The sequence below is a fragment of the Apteryx mantelli genome, chromosome 9 (genome assembly GCF_036417845.1).
Source record: "Apteryx mantelli isolate bAptMan1 chromosome 9, bAptMan1.hap1, whole genome shotgun sequence".
Taxonomy (NCBI): Eukaryota; Metazoa; Chordata; class Aves; order Apterygiformes; family Apterygidae; genus Apteryx; species Apteryx mantelli.
Window position 1 is genome coordinate 30,328,922 of NC_089986.1, and position 16,442 is coordinate 30,345,363.

Consider the following 16,442-nt stretch of genomic DNA (forward strand, 5'->3'; position numbering starts at 1 on the left):
CCGTTGGCCAGCGGCCGTCGCCGGGCTCCGCTTCATATCTATGGTGACCGGGTCGGGCGGCTCCGGTGCTGCGGGTCCCGGCCGGAGAGCGCCGCCTCCCCCCGCTCCCAGCGGCTGCGCGCGGCGCGGGCGGGCCCGCCCGGAGCCAGGCCGCGCTGCCATGTCCCCCGCCTCGCTCGGCCGCCTCTGCCTCCTGCTGCTCTGCGTGTGCGGCGAGGCCGCCGCCGGGTGAGTCCGCCGGGGCCGCGCCGCCGGGGCCGGGCCTTACCCTCCCCTCAGCGTGCGGCCTGCGCGCCCCCCCCCCCCCCGCGTGGGCCCGTACTCGCGCCCCCCCCCCCCGCGCGGCTCAGAGCGCATGCGCCCCCCCTCCCCCCGCCGGGGCTGCCGGCCCGCCCGGGCCCGGGGCGGCCGCGGTGCTGACGGGCTCCCGTTCCCCCCCGCAGGAGGGACTTCTACAAGATCCTGGGGGTGTCCCGCGGCGCCTCCATCAAGGACATCAAGAAAGCCTACCGGAAACTGGCGCTGCAGCTGCATCCCGACAGGAACCCCGACGACCCCCGGGCGCAGGAGAAGTTCCAGGACCTGGGGGCGGCCTACGAGGTGAGCCCGGGCCGCCGCCGCCCTTGGCGGGTGCTCGCCGGCCCCGCCGCCTCGCGGAGCCCGGTGCCTGCGCGATGTGGGGCAGCGCATCGATGTGGGGCAGAGCATCGCAAGCCCCAGCGTCGCTGCCATGGGAAGGAGGGCTGAGAGGCGAGGCGAAGTCTATAGGTGACTCAAGAGAAGCTTAATGCATCCTCCTGAGGCCTTCCCTGGCAGTAGGAAGGACTGGTGGGGTTCGTGGTAAAGCAAGCTCCAGGTGTGAAGCCTAGCTTGGCCAACAGGTTGTCTCCTGTGACTTTCCGTCCGTAGGAATCAGGGGAACAAGAAGAAACTGAGCCGGTGTTACACCCTTAAGGAGGGCTTCCTAGGAAATGCTAGTATCTCCCTATAAGGTGCTGGTGCAATCCTTCCTCCCCATATTACAAAACTGTATCGAGTTCCAGACACTACACCTAATAAAGAGCAAAGCTAGAGGAGCTCCCTGTGAGATTAGAGTACTTGTGTTGTTCGAGGAAAGTATAAAACCCGCAGCATGCTTAGCCAGAGGAAAATAAAGGCAGAAAGTTCAAGCTTTTTGCTAGTTATTAATAGTTCAGTGTGTGGTGAAGATCGAGGAAAAATAGAGCTGCATCAGCTAAAAGCATTGGCACAGGAACAGTCTGTCTGTACGTATAGATGGGATGTGAGTAATTTTGGCTCACATGAGGTAAAAGGTTTTGGCTTGCCTTTTACTAGGAATATTAAGGTTGGGGGAGAAAAAATTGTTATAGTAGGGAATCATATAAGTGTTAGGAATTTTCTTGTTTCTGTGATAATATGATAGTGTACAAATAATACATTAATATCTAAAATTAATGGAATACTACATTACATAAACCATCATCCATTAGCCAGCAGAGTTGCTTCTTCACATGTTTTTACTCCTCTCCAGCCTTCTGGAAGCTGGCCTGGCAATTGTAGTCTTCCAAAATATAATCAGGAGCTCAGGTCGGGGAGAAAAGGGAAGGAAGACTAAATCTGATCCAGAAACTTCTGGATCTCAGGGGGGGCAGAGCAAAGACCAATACTGAGAAATGGTACATGTATTAGGGTACTTAATTCTGCCTTAATGCTGAAGTTGCTTCTTGTTAACTTTTGCTGCCCTTCAGGAATGAGGGCCAGCATTCTTGCTGTCACAGAGTTACCATATTTGGCAGGTTCAGCTTGGTGGGCAAACTTGCCATCACTGCTAACAGTTGTAAAATACTCTGTGGAGAAATATGCGCTCTGTGTGTGCCTGAAGACCAAGGATGGTATTGCGCGGCTTTTCATGGAGTGTTCAGCTTTGTAGGGCTGACTTGAGTTATTATTCCCTTTTGATTCTTTTTTAAGTCACTATGGTAAACTCTGTAATGTTTGTATCTTGTGTGTTTTGCTGTTCTAATAATAGCTTTTCGCTACTAAATATTTAATTTTCCAGTTCATTCAGCAAGCAAGTCCTAGCCAACACTTCTGTAACATACAGCATTCTGCTGCTTGTCCTTCAGTTAAGAGTACTGGCAAGGTTAATCTCAAAGGCTTGTTTAAATAACCCAGTTCAGCCGTAGATGAATGTCTTGTCCCTTTGCCTTCCCTTTGCTCAGGTGCTGTCGGATGAGGAGAAGAGGAAGCAATATGATGCATATGGTGAAGAGGGATTGAAGGATGGGCACCAGAGCTCCCATGGAGACATCTTCTCACAGTAAGGAGGCTTCGTCCCTTTAGGCTATTCTGTGGTCAGAGCTCTGATTGTACGTTCCGGTCTTTGATCTTCTCCTTTTACCTGTTCAGGAGGGAGATGAAGAGGCACTGATCTCAAGTGTCAGCTGGGTTTTTGAAGAAATAGGCGTACAGCGGACATCCCCCTGTGCTGTTTTCATTTGTGTATCTTGCGTTGGTCCTTTCTCCAAGAATAGTGAATAGGAGCCAGTGTTCTCTTCCTCAACACGTGGCTGTTACTCGCTTGGCAAACTGAATCGCTAATGTGAGCGATGTGTAAGGTGTTGCATTAAACATGTAGGATCTTTTTCATGTTCTCCGACTGATGCTTAACCTGTTGTCGCAGGTCACGAGTGCACTTCGGGGTTCCTTTTATGAAGTAACGCTGTGCTGACTTATACAACAGAGCAACTGTGGAGTTTGTATCATTAGAACCTGAAGGCGCTCGCATGTTGCTCAGTTTGTTTAAGGTCCATTTGTTTCTGCTAGGAGGGAATTTGCTAAAATAATTCATTAAGGTGCTTTTCTCATGTAATCCTTCTGGGTGAGAGCCACCACCGTCTGCCGGTCTGTTTTGAGGAATAGCATTCAGGCTTGCTGTGGAGGAGTTTTACAGAGCGCTGGAAGCAGTTGCCAGGCAGCCTGTCGCTGCTGCCTAGGGGAGCTCTGTTCAGCAAAGCCTTGTCTGATTAGAATTTCTTTCTGAACTAACAGATGTGTTTTACTCCGTAGCTTTTTTGGGGACTTTGGATTCATGTTTGGAGGGAATCCTCGCCAACAAGACAGGAACATTCCCCGAGGAAGTGACATCATCGTGGACCTGGAAGTTACACTGGAGGAGGTTTATTCAGGAAACTTTGTGGAAGTAAGTTTGCTTGCTTGTCTGCTAGTGTCCTCAGTGTGACCTTAAGTTTGAGAATTACTGGCTTGGCCACTGGTGGGAATGATGTGTCTGCAAAAAATGGAACTAAAATAGGTCCTTGTTTTCTGAGTACCTGACAATGAGAGTGGAGGATGTCGTGAGAGTGTTTGCTAGTACTTAACTGAAGAAACAATATGTTTATTCATCTTTGATATCAGAAATTTGCCTATCAAGAGATGCTTCTTGTGATAATAGTTATTATTTATCAGTTGCCAGTGCTTAGCTACTCCCTCTTTGCAGTAGCCTGGTTGAAAAAGACATTATTGGTCTCCCTCTTTATTTGGTGATATTTGAGGCCCATTCGTAGGCTGCAAGCACATAGCTTAATTCTTGTGTTTTCAGCTTTTTTTAAAACCATGTTGTGGGTTTTAATGTCCTCTTTATATGGCCAAATATTTAAATGCAACTTTCTGGATTATGTACCTGGCAAATGGATGGTGCTCTTTCTTTCTGCAAGTTCTATTTATGGTGCTGGCAATCCCTGCATTCTACTTGTTAGAATTTTTGTTGATTTGAGTTTGTGCAAGTGCCTGGGTAAATGGGCAGCTCAAAATGACTTTCCCAGACTGGAATAAGGGAGCTATTGTAATCAAAGGTGTCAAGTGTTTCAGCCTAGCGTTACCTCTCCTATTTAGAAAAACGTGCAGGCAAAAAGAGAAAAAGAAAGCAACTGTAGTGTCAGAGACAATTTTCTGGTGTCTTAGTGTTTTCATGCGTGATTGGCAAGAGGGTGTGAGCTGGAAAGTCTTATCAGGGATGTCTTGGCAAGATCATGTGCAGCTACTGTGGAGGCAGCAGAGAATGGGTAAAAAAAATCAAATTATGTTCAGGTGTCAAATATAGTATCATATTATGTTATTATTAGAGAAATCCAACCCTTTTTGAAGACTCGGGTGTATTGGCCCGTGTGCTTGTGTGAAGCTCTCTTTCTTTCCTGCAGGTTGTTAGAAACAAGCCAGTGGCAAGACAGGCACCTGGCAAACGGAAATGCAATTGCCGGCAGGAGATGAGGACCACCCAGTTGGGCCCCGGACGCTTCCAGATGACTCAAGAAGTTGTTTGTGACGAATGTCCCAATGTCAAGTGAGTATGAGGTTTTACGCTCTTTAGTGCAGTACGAATGTTTAATCAAAACCTGCCACTAGGTGGGGGAAAGTGCCTGCACTACCAGGAAGTCACCGGTAGTTTGAAGAAACTAACCGCAAGTTTCTCATTTCCAAGGAGCCAGTCTTTACCCTTACAGTAGGAGTGGCCAGCTCTAACAGGTGAAATGCTTCCCAATTTGCTCTTTCAGTTCTTTATTCCTTGAACAATAGCTTCTTAGCATAAGTTCCACAACTAAATCTGCATAAACAGAAGCAAAGTTGGACAAGCCCCCAGTTCCCAACTGTGAAGAACTGGGCAGGGAGTACTGTGTCATAGTCGTGCATCCAGATGTTGGTCATTAACTTTGCCTTCTGCACTAGGTGTTAGCGTACAAGAAAGGCAGCACTGCTTGCCCTCCAATCTTGATGTGAGAAGGGAGAGAATGTGTGTTAACTTGGGGGGGGGATGTCCTCATTACACCAGTAAAATAAGTAGGTGCTACCACCTGCTGCGGCTAACACAGCACAACTGTTTGCCTGCTCTTCCTGTTTACCTGCTCTTCCCCTTTACAGGCTTGTGAACGAAGAGCGAACACTAGAAGTGGAGATAGAGCCAGGGGTGAGGGACGGTATGGAATATCCCTTCATTGGTGAAGGTACGTATATGGGCACTGCCACACTGCTCAGCTTTGATTATTTGCTCTGTTCCTGCCACGCAAGGCTGGCCTTCATGGCAGTGTCCAAGCCCTGCCTTGGAGAATCGATCAGAACTAGGTGCTGTATCTCGTGTATGCTGCTGAAGTCCAGGAGCACATTCTTTGCTAAGCCTCAGTAATGCTGTGCTTTGAGATCCACTCCCTTTGCTGGTACTGCGGACACCCTGATATTTCAAAGAATTTGTAGGATCATCTGCTCTAGGCTTCAGTGTGTGGGGGAATTCCCTCCGTCCAAGCAGATGAAATCCTTTAACCTCTAAAGGACAGGCCTCATTAACATGTGGGCAAGTCTTTCAGAAGAGCAGAGAGGTACAAATTCATTGAGGCAACAATCTGAAAATCCTAGGTTCTTTATTAAGAAATATTTATCAGCAAGGTTTTAGCCATGTAAGGATGAAATTGATTTTTTTTTTTTTTTTTGTAACTTATGTGAAGAACAGATCCATAGGGTGTTTAACAGGTTATTTGGTTTTTTGGTTGTTAGTATCTAGCTCCTTTTAGCACAGCTTTTCTTATTTCACAGGTGAACCCCATGTGGACGGAGAGCCAGGTGATTTGCGCTTCCGAATAAAAGTTCTTAAGTAAGTAACCTGCCTAGTTAGACCACTTTGGTTATTATAAACAAAGCTTACAAGCAGTTTTCTGGCTGGTGTTGCCTGCTCTGCTAGCATGTAGCTTGCCCCTCAGCGGAGTTGGTGCAGCTGGTGATCTGGTACTCAGACCTGTGCAGAACGTTTAGCCCCGAGTATGCTAGAGTAGCTGGACTCACCACTGTTAAAATTCTTTGAAGTTATTTCACTTTTTGTTTGGCCTGAATTCTGCAGTAAGTTTTTAGCTCCTGCATGAGTCATGAAATATATATATTTTTTCTTTTTTTCCATAAACTTATATCTCTCTCCCTGTTGTAAGAAAACATACTACTAAGCAAATTGAGTCACACAACTTCTTGACAATGCCTTACCACCCATTGCACTAGAAATAGAAAGGTTATTAGTAGTATGTATTTTAATCAGGAAACTGATGCTGAATTTCATTCATTCTTCATTTCCTTTTTATGTAGGGGGGGGGAATGGGGGAGGGAAGCCAGAGGACCTGTTTCTCCTAAGGGAAAGAAGTTCCAATTTCTCTTCATTACAGGCATCCAGTCTTTGAAAGAAGAGGAGATGACTTGTATACAAACGTGACAATCTCGCTGGTCGAGGCACTTACAGGCTTTGAAATGGATATTGCCCACTTGGATGGGCACAAGGTGAGGCAACAGTTTGCTTTCCTGCTCTGTGTAAACAAACCTTAGCTGCAGGTTTCCTGTGGCCTGGGCTGCTTTGCTCAGGGCTGTTTGTAGCTGCTGGCTGTATTCGTTATCCCCTCTGCTACAGCCTCTAACTGCCAGAGCAATTCTCAGAGACAAAACGGGCCCTTTACAAAGGGGAGCACAGTGCAGGTCTAGGTTCCAGGCTGTCAAAGCAGCCATTACATGTTTTGTCTTAGGTATTGTGAGTACTGTACTGTCATACATCCTAGCAGTAATGCTGCCTTGATCCCTGTGAACATTGCCGACTTTGGCAAGAAATCGGTATCAGTTGTAGTTTTTCAGTGGGTTGGAAAGAGCATTTGGGGTACTGGGGTATGTGCACAGAATAGTAATAATGTTTTGAAATTTCTCTTGTCTCTAGGTTCACATTGTTCGGGATAAAATTACAAAACCTGGGGCCAAGCTGTGGAAGAAAGGAGAGGGTCTTCCAAATTTTGATAACAATAATATCAAAGGCTCACTAATAATAACATTTGACGTGGAATTCCCCAAAGAGCAGCTGACAAACGAACAGCGGGAAGGTGTGTGCTTTAAAAACTCTGTCATAGCAGTGGGCTGCACAGATCTCTCACCAAAGGCGATAAGTGGGTATAACTGAACCAGTGCACATCTGTAGTGGTCAAGAAGGGCTCTCCTGTCCCTGTACCCATTGTACAACACAACCTAGCTGGCCCAATGCCCTGTGAGTAACTTCCACTTGCTATCTTTTTGAAGCAAGCAATCTTGGCTGCTGTAGGGAACCAGATTAGGTTGGATGTGTCACTGCTGGGATGTAGTATTTGGCAAGCCTGTAGTTGGCAGTCTGTCTGAATTGAAGGACTTAGTGGGATTAGCCCCCACCTGCTTTGCCTTTGCTAGAATGGGATCCTAAGCTGTTTTCTGGCCCAAACTTCCACTTTTTTGGAGGCGAGATTTGTGAAAAAACATCTACTGTTAGGGGTAAACAGAGCTGTGCAGCATTAGAAGAAGGATTATTCCTCCCTCCATCTCCCTTCACCAGTAGCACTTTGTTTGCATACCAGGAAGGAGGAGACCATGCAGATGCATAGACCTGTTTGGTAGGGGAGATCTGCTGCCCGGCTTTAGCACTCAGATGGAAGCTCATGGATGAGCCTGGTAAACATCCTAGAATTGGCAGGAGAGTAAATCCTTTACTCTCAGCTTTGAGTCATGGCTGGAAATTCCTCTCTACTTCAGTAGTCTCTGCAGTAGGTTCTGCTGAAGTACTCAAGGCATCAGAGTAGGCATCAAGGGAGCCATCTTCTGCTGTGGGGCAGAGGAGTTCCTGGCGCATACCAGTGTGGCTCTTCTGGACAGAATCCTGGTCTGTCTCAAGAACTCCTTCCTGCTGGCCAAGACCATCATGCTTTCTTATCCTGAAGGTGCCATTTGCTGGATTCTGACAGCTGTCTTGATGGAAGGAAGCAAATGCACAGCAATCCTGGACCCCTCAAGTTTGTAGAAGGAAGCCAAACCCTGGGTGGGGTTATTTCAGTGTTACAGCATGCTACTGCTGCCTGGGCAGCACTGTTCTAACTACAACTTTGAGCCCGGTTCGTAAGGGAATTTCTGCTTTACCTGCAGCTTCTCTGTTGCCTGATCTTCTGTGGCTCTTTCTGCCACAGTTAGTTCCGTGGCTGTTAAGGCTGCGAGGTCTGTGCCTCTGGGCCGTGCTTTAAGTGAACCCGTTTTGTGTTTTTGGCCCCAGTGCTTTCCTGCTTGCACTGAGAACGTGCCAATGGTAACTGCTTGCCCAAGCCTCCATCACAGGCAAGCAGTTCTGCTTCTCCGACATCTGTGCCAAAAACAGAAGCAGTGCCGCTTTGCGTGTTCAGAATATGCTGTCTCACCAGACTGGGTGGTGTTAGTCAACCTGTGCACTGTCTCCCCAGACTAGTAGTTGGCTCAGTGGTGCAAGATACTGATTTATAAAGATTTATAACTCCTCCTGCCCCTCCTTGAGGGGATTTGTCCACCCTATTAGCCACAGTCAGCAAGTATTGTGCTCAGTGAAAACTGCTGAGAGCAGTGACTGCATTGGTGTGAGGTCTCCTGCTACCAGGCTCTGCTGCCGTTCCCCAAACTTCAAAAGGCAGCTCCTCTCAATTACATGTGGCATTCATACATCTGTTGCTCTTGGCAGTTTGTGAAGAGACTGTAGGTAAAAAGCAGTGACAGAAGCCTGCATCTTTCTGTTAAAACTGCTAGCGTGCCTGTACAAATACCCCATGAACAAGAAGATGATGGTACTGGCATGAGCCTGTCTAAGAGGGTATGAAACATCTGAATTCTGAAGTGATTCCACCCATCTTAGGGGAAGGGTGACTGGGTAAGTAGTCAGATATGTTTCTGTATGCTAGAATATTTCCAAACATCTAGGGATTTAAGGAGTTTAAGTGAATAGCTCTGTCCGTGTTGCATGGCAGCAGCTCAGCGTGCACATTCAAGAGAAGGCTGTAGGCCTCGGAATTCAAAACATCCTTCTTTCTTATTGTTGGCACAGGTCCCAATTTCTTATCTCATAACCGTGTGTATGGCTTCTGGGGCAGTCAGGAGATGCTCTGACTCCGAGAGCACTGCTCCGGTCAGCCTGTAGCTCTAGAGTCAGAGAAACAATGTGTTCTCTTTCCTGTCGGTGTGACATCAGGGAATTTGTTGCCTACTGATCAGAGGTGACTTTTTGACTTGCATCTAGTTCTTCTCTACTGATGTTTGTTTATTGTACTTTTTGGAGTTTTGAATCCTGTGCTTTAACTCTAGAGTGTTCAGAGTGTAACAGCAGGCAGTGAAGTGCGCAGATTGTGTTGCAACTTATCATCTGTTAGCAGTGTAAAAAGAAATCTCAAAGTTGGCTCCAGTAAGCATGTTAGGTGTGGTAACACCAAACCTCAGGATTCCTGGTTATCGGAACCAAATCCAGAAAGTTGAGGTTGGGGCCACCCTGTCAAAATATCCTGTGCACTAATGAGGCTATTCTTCAGGCCAGCATGCAGTTACCTAGAGCTAGCTAGCAGAAAACAAGAGGCATGGGAATTTTGCTGATCCCATTTTATTCAGGGCTGCTGGAGCAAACCTTTCTGCAGCTATGTCCTTCCTTTCAAAGAACTTCATAGCCAGAAGACACATCCTCTTACACATCAGCCAGGAAGTGGCTTTGAGTCTCCTCTGGCTGTGGAGGGGAAGTGAACTTACCTTCCACTCCCCTGGAGAATGACCTTTCCTTAGAGATTAGCACCTTTTCTGTAGGGGGGTGCACTTTACCCTCCTTTGAGGGTGTTTCAGGAAGCAGGGAAGAATTCAAGATTCTCTGGGCAAGAGCAAGCAAGAGGGGACATGAAGAGTTCAGTAGCCACTACATCTCTGGCAGAGAGCAATCTCCATTCCAGTCCTTACTTCCAGGACAGTTTTCCAGTATTTTAACAGGGTTACTGTGGCCTTACCTTACACATCAAAACAACAGTCTTAAAGGACAACAGTGTTTGTAGCCAGAATGATCTGAGAGTAGAAAAGCAGGACAAGGTTTGGAGGGAGGTGTATTATCATTTAGTTGGGTCTCCTGAAGAAGGACTTGTATGCCTGAAAGTTTAGTTTTTCTTCACGGGTAATCTTTTGACTTTTAATTACTGATCCTGCGTCTCCTTGTATACATACCTTGCTTAAAGATGACAACCACTGCTGCATTTTCTTGGCAACCTCATCTGATCTGTTCTACAAATGTACAACATCCAGCCCTCCTTCCCCATGTATCTAGCTTCAGTTGCAGAGCAGGTTGATCTGAGACAGGATGCTGATCCCATCTTCTTTCCCACCCCTCTATTCATCTGTCCTCAGTCACTTGTTTCACCCCTTCCTTTGCCTCACTGTTGCACGTAAGTGAGGCAGCCAGGGATGACCAGCACAAAAAAGGTTTGTTTTTTAGGTGCCTAGCTTCATCAGACGGCTCCTGATATGGTTGCACAGGGAGAAGGACAGGAGCATGTGGGAGCAAGTGCAGGACTGCTACAGTCTGGACTCTGGTGGTCATGAGATCACATCCTGGAAAACAGGCCTATTCCTTCCCCTAAGTCAGGTTGAGGTGCAAGCCAACTGCCAGTATGCTTAGTTCTCACAAGGTTGACGCAGGAGCATATCCAATAGCAGGTTGGAATAGCAACTTGACTTAATTTTTTAACTTTAAAACTCCCCATGTGTGGAGTTTTGCTGTCTCGCCGCCTTGGTCCTGCCTGAGCAAGGCCTGTCAGTTCCATTTCTGGGGTGGGTCAGAGCAGAGCTGTGCTGCCATGCCCAGAGGAGCCTGGTGGCCAGGGCTGTGGGTGTGCTGGCAGCATGCCTGCAGGCTGACATTGAAGAGGGAGTCCCCTCTAATTGTCTCTGGAAAAGCAGAGTGATGCATATGTTCTTGCCGGTCTCCTCCCTTGGTCAGTTTTGTGCAGCCTTGACCCTTAAGTAGCGGTAGAGGTATCTCTGTCTCTCCCTGCTGACCCCAGTAGGTGGACTGTTATGGTTTCAGGGCTGAGTCACTTCTCTGTTCTCTTATGTTATCATGCTCTGATAAGAAGTCGATGCTGACAGGACATCGGCACACTCAGTCCTTTGGAATGTTTTATGACTTGGTTTTCTCTGTTGCAGGGGGCAGTATTTGTAAAGGCTGAGTCCAGCCTGGTGATGTAATCTCCTAGACTCCTCTCTAAAGCAGTGGCTTTAGGACCGTAGCCTTGTGTAGTGTACCGAAGTCCGCTGATAGCGAGTTTGCTTCTCTTACCTGCCTTCAGGGTCTGCTTACAGTGGACAACAGCATCCACAGGCACCATGTACCAGTGTGAAAACCTCTGCTCTGTAATCATTCACATTGATTCCTTCTGAATTTGCACACTAGAGGAACCCAACGTAGCCCTTCCAAACTCAGCGCTAGCAGATTTCTCCCTGACTGTAGAGGGAGCATGGGGAGACAGAAATAACCAAAAGCTATTTCTTCTTAGTTGTACTTAGAGTGGCAAAATTGCTCTCAGCTTCAGTAGTGAAGTGGCTCTGGGGGTCAGTTTTATCTGTCACCCAGCTGTGAAGATCTTGAGGTGGTACACTGAGTTTTGAGTTTGTAACAAAATGTTTTTCTGCCTGGATCCATTAGTCCTCTGTGGTCCTGAGTGTATATGAAAGCATTGTTACAGCGTTACTAGCCTTGGTCCTGTTTGTCCTTTTAGGGATGTTGAATGAGCAGGAGTAGAGGTGTTGCACCTCTGCTTTTTTAATAAAGCTCTTGATATGCCAGCACTTTAGACGGCGTTGTTCAGCTGTGTCGGGCCAAGCCTTGAAATGCTGGTGTCACAGTGCCCACAAGTCAGATGTGCAGGTGTAGCGGGAGCAGAGAATGCAGAGTCCCGTTTGTACTGTGCTAAAGCTCGCTCTTTTCTTTTCTTTTGCAGGTCTCAAACAGCTATTGAAGCAAGGATCAGTGCAGAAGGTGTACAATGGATTGCAGGGATATTAGTTTGGAAAAACTGGACTTAATTGTAAATGAAGTCAGATTTGTCTGAAGTCTATTCTCCTGCCCATTGTAGAATGAAAAAGAGGGAGGGTGGGGCAATTGTTGAGGTATATATAACTTTTTTTTTTGTAAACGGTGAAAGTGCTCAGACGAGTTGGGGAAAATTTTACCCTTTTCAGGACATAACTGGTGCTGCCTATAGTGTTCAATGTCCTGGAACAATGAAAAGACTCCTTGAGCAGAAAAAAGTGGGAAAAGGAGTTTTAAATTCCACGCAGATTGGAATTTCTGGTTTTTAAATATATTTTGATGTGACTTTTCTTGGCCATCTCAACATATTTTCGTAGCTTCTCCTGCTTTTTGTCCTTTGTGTCAGTCTCTTCTAAGTTTCTCTTTTTTATCCAAGCCCTTTCTTCCTTTCCCCTTCGAGTCCAGAGTGTGATACTGTTTCAGAATGCGTTTCTGGGGCCAGAGTACAGGTGCTGTTGAGAGTGGACTGCAGGAAGAGCTTTATATGCTGTGTTAGGGCTCCACACGTGGTTGAGAAAGCAGTGGTAATGAGAAGTCTCTTAAGCCTTCTGGATTCTCTTAGCTGCCAAGAAGTCCTCTTGTCCTGAAAGTTAACACTTGGTCTTGATTTTTGAAGTCACAACAACTTTCTGGCTTAGCAAAGACACCTCAGACCTTCTTCATACCGTGGGATTTTGGAAAATAATGGAAATGACTCCTTGTGGTCTTGGTTCTTCCTACTTGCCCCCAACTGTAACTGACAGCTTGGCTGGAAAAGTTCACTTACCTCCTGCACTCTGTCCTCTATGAGGACAGGTGAAGCTAACAGCACAGAAATAAAGATATTTGAGTTGGAATGGCAAACTACCTGGTTATGTATTTAAGCAGAACTGATGCTGGTGTAGCTATGAGTTACTGGACTAATGTAGAAAGGCTCCTGCTGTGATATAAGCATCCAGCTGCTTTAAGTGGTGACACTACAGCAGCTAGTACCAGCTAAAGCTCTGCAGCTGCTTTATTTGAACTGAGGGCCTGGTACATCGGCTGGGAAGTACCTGTGCTGCTGTGGTATGTGTCGTGAAGGCCCTGCTCCCTTAGGCATCCCTGTCAGAAATGTTCACCTCTGCGTGTTCTTTGCTAGTACTTTGGGAGCAGTAGCTAAAAAAAGACTTCAAAGGTGCCGATGTAAGTGAGCCATCTGGCTCATTGCAACATGGATGTAAGCGGCAAAATTGTTCATGCGTGATACAGCAGTCTGCACCTTCCATGCTTTTAGGGACTATGAAGTGGGATCCTTGCAGCAATGGCTTGATAACTCATCCTTTGCCTCCCTCACCTGCGAAATGGATGCTAGGGATGTATGTTTCCACACAAAAATGTTTATTGGGAAGCAGCAGCAGGCAATCCAGGGTTTTCTTGGTTTGTTTATTTTATTTTAACTTAAAATACCTCTGAACGGGGAGAGCTCTGGACCATGCCTGCCTGCTGCCAGCCAGTTGTCTAGCAGTGTCCTACTGAAGCCTCAAATCCTCGCAGAGCAGCAGGAGCTGACGCATCGGAAACGGTGCAGGGAAGGCTTCCTGTTGGATCCTTTAAGCGTTTGCCTTGGCAGAGCGAGGTGGGGGGCTTCGGGAATAGCTGAGAAAGATGGGTGAGCCAAACCCTGGCTGCCAGACATCTAGTTTCAATGCTAGTCTTCCTCAAAATCCTCTCCTGGCTGAGGTTGCTACCTTGAGTGTTAGCCCTTTTGATGACCAGCTTCTTCTAGGCCCAGAGCCAGCTGCCTCCCCCCCGCTTAGCTTTGTTTGATTTCAAAGAAATACACCTCATATCCCCGTGCGTGGGGCTGGTTCCAGTTACATCAGCCCCATGAGGCCACTTACTGATGGCTCCTCTCAGGCGAGTGGCCTTGCCTGTCGTCCTATTCTTCTACTGATGCGAGCCCATACTGCCAAAATTAGCTCTTCCTGAGCTGCTCGCATTGCCTCCGAAGCAGCCTGCATTCAGGTAAGAGCTGTCTGCCTGAAGCTATGAGACTATCTTTCCTCTCATCCTGGTTTTGCCTGGGATTTGTTCCTCCCCTTCGTTTTATAGCGCAGCCCAGACAAAGCGAAAGCAGTTTGCGCCTGCGCCTTGCCTCTGGCGGTCACCAGGTGCTTTCGTTCGGTAGGGACACAGAGGTTTAATAGTGCATCCTGCCCCGGGGAGGAAGGGGGGCAGGTTTGGGGGTGTGCTGAGGGTGCTCATGTCATGGTTAAGGGCAGAGGTGCTACTGTCCTCTCAGCTGAGCCTGCAAGGGTGGCATGGCAATGTCAGCTACTGCAGGACCCAGAACTACAGGCACCATAGACCTATGTTTCCCGTTAAGCTGTGTATGCTTGTTGCTTCTGAACTGATGCAGCAGGCGGCCTCAGCTGAACAACCCTACTGCGTGACCCGAGAGGCCATTCCTGTAGTTGGGGTCTGCAGAAAAGAGGTAGCAATAGGCCATTTCCCTTTTGGCGCTTTTAAAGGCAGGGCTGGCCAAACCAACATACTTTTCTTGGAGCCCGATAGCTGCTTTTATCCAAATAACATTGCCTGCTTCATCAGACACACAGCCTGTTGTGACAAAGCCAAAAAGCTGGGACCTTGCACCAAGATCTCAGCTTCTGTGTGCTTCTGTGCCTGAGGACTTTTTGTAGCTATGGCATAACCTTTCCTATCCCCCACCCCTAGCAGCAGGCAGTGCATTCATTTTGAGCACAAGTACTTGTTCCTGCTGCTGCTTTTCCTTTCCCTGATAATTCTTTTTCTTCCTGTAAGTGTTTTCTTAAGCCATGGATTTGTACTGCTTTGGGAAGCCGTTGCTATATTGAACAGCAACAATAGCAGCTGCAGAAGCAGCAGTTTTTGCCAGGGTGAGACTGAACAGCAAGTCAGCAGGCTCGCTCCCTTGTTTGCGACGCAGGTAATTCAAAGAAACATGAGCCAGGAAGAAAAGCAGGAAGGAGAGAACTGCAAACTCCAAAATCCTACCAGATAATCCCACTTACTTCTGTCTTCCTTTCCTCCACTGCTCCCCTGCTACTACATAGTGTGTCTGCACAGCTGGAGTTCTCCATTTTTCCTACCTTCAAACAAAGCTTCCAGTCTTTCTGTGCTTCCTTTCTTTCCCAGGCAGTAGCGTACATTGGTGCTTCCCAGGGTCCGATTACATCTCATTTGGTCTTGGTCCACTTGCCCAATGGAAGCTTTATATCTTCTAGGATGACTGCAGGTCCTAGAAATGTGTTTCAGGAATGGCTCACAACAAGTTCCTGCCATTTTGAGAAGGGGGTATTTAAATAAGCCTGTGGTCACTAATTGGCTAAAATGGGATCCTGTTTTCTCAAGTGAACATTTCTGATCACTTCCAAAAGTTCTGCATGTTCCTCTAGGTCCTAACCACAGGTTCACTTGGTTCTGCTTCAAGATAATACTGCCCTCATCAACTCTTTGTTGGCACCCTTCAGCTGAATCACTGCCATCCCTGGAAAGCCAAAGGAACGGATGTGACAAGGACTCCAGGGCCACACTGGGGCAAGGACTTGTCTGTCCTGGACAACGCCTGGGAGCGGATATTCTAGCAGATGGGCCAAGGTCAGGTAACTTTTGCAGAGCCCTTTCAGGCCGCTAAGCAAGCGAGCACGTGCCCCTGGCTTAGCATTTTGCATGAAACAACTTTGGATAAAGGAAGGCTGGCAAATTTCTGATTTCAATCCTTTAAAATGTTTATGCAGAAGGAGAAAAGCAACAGAAAAAGCCCAACCTGGAGCCTTTTGGCTCAGGGTGCTGGGTAATAGCTACTCTGTAAGGCTTGACTTTATCACTGGGTCCTTTCTGGTACAGAAAAAAACATGGAGCACGAGAGAGGATGGTGAAGCTTAGCTGCAAGCCAGTCTTTCATTTTCTGAAGTGGGGACCTCACACTCCTGGTTCAGGGTATTGGCACGTATTCCCCTCACTTCTTTTGCTGGGAGAAATACCTCTTATGGAGCATTTGCTCAGAGAAAGTGAGGACTCTTATACTGGGGTCTGATTTCACTGTAAATATTTGTCCTGTGACATGGAAGGAGGGAATAAGTAGTTCAGAGAAAGCATCCTGCTTGGAGAGGTCTATCCCTGATCACTTTAAATATTTGGAAAAGACCACCTGTTTTTCAGCTGCTTGGCTGAGCCGCTTCCCTTACTAGCACAGGTTTGCAAAGGTAGACCTTGGGGTTAAAGTAGGATTCAGTAGTGCCTTTTCCAGAAGGCATCTTGCCAACCAAACTCTTCTCAGGAGAGAGAAAGCAAAGGCAGCTGCCTTAGGCTTGTCCAGTTCTGTCATTGCATGGTTTGGACTTGCTGCATGTGAAGGTGTGTTGCCCATCCCAGACTAGATGTCAAAGCTCTCAGTCCCACAGTTTGGCCAGCTCCTGAACTCTACAAACTGTCGTAAACTGTTTTGGGGCCGTGCAGAGAAGCTTCAGAAAGGGGTACCTGAGTCCTGAGGAGTTGCCTGGTCCCGTGGTGCTTTGTTCCCCAGGTGTGCAGCCAGGCAGAGCTGCTGCCG

General features: G+C 47.4%; 1 protein-coding gene across 1 annotated transcript; it reads left to right on the forward strand.

The window, feature by feature from the left end:
* The first annotated feature begins 3 nt into the window (after positions 1–3).
* DNAJB11 (DnaJ heat shock protein family (Hsp40) member B11) lies at positions 4–12,730 on the forward strand. The gene is made up of 10 exons (XM_067302071.1): positions 4–228; positions 444–600; positions 2,223–2,320; positions 3,070–3,202; positions 4,200–4,342; positions 4,918–5,000; positions 5,584–5,641; positions 6,198–6,309; positions 6,734–6,893; positions 11,796–12,730. The coding sequence occupies exons 1-10, from the start codon at positions 41–43 to the stop codon at positions 11,858–11,860; spliced, it is 1,197 nt and encodes a 398-aa protein (XP_067158172.1). The 5' UTR covers positions 4–40; the 3' UTR covers positions 11,861–12,730.
* Positions 12,731–16,442: the final 3,712 nt, after the last annotated feature.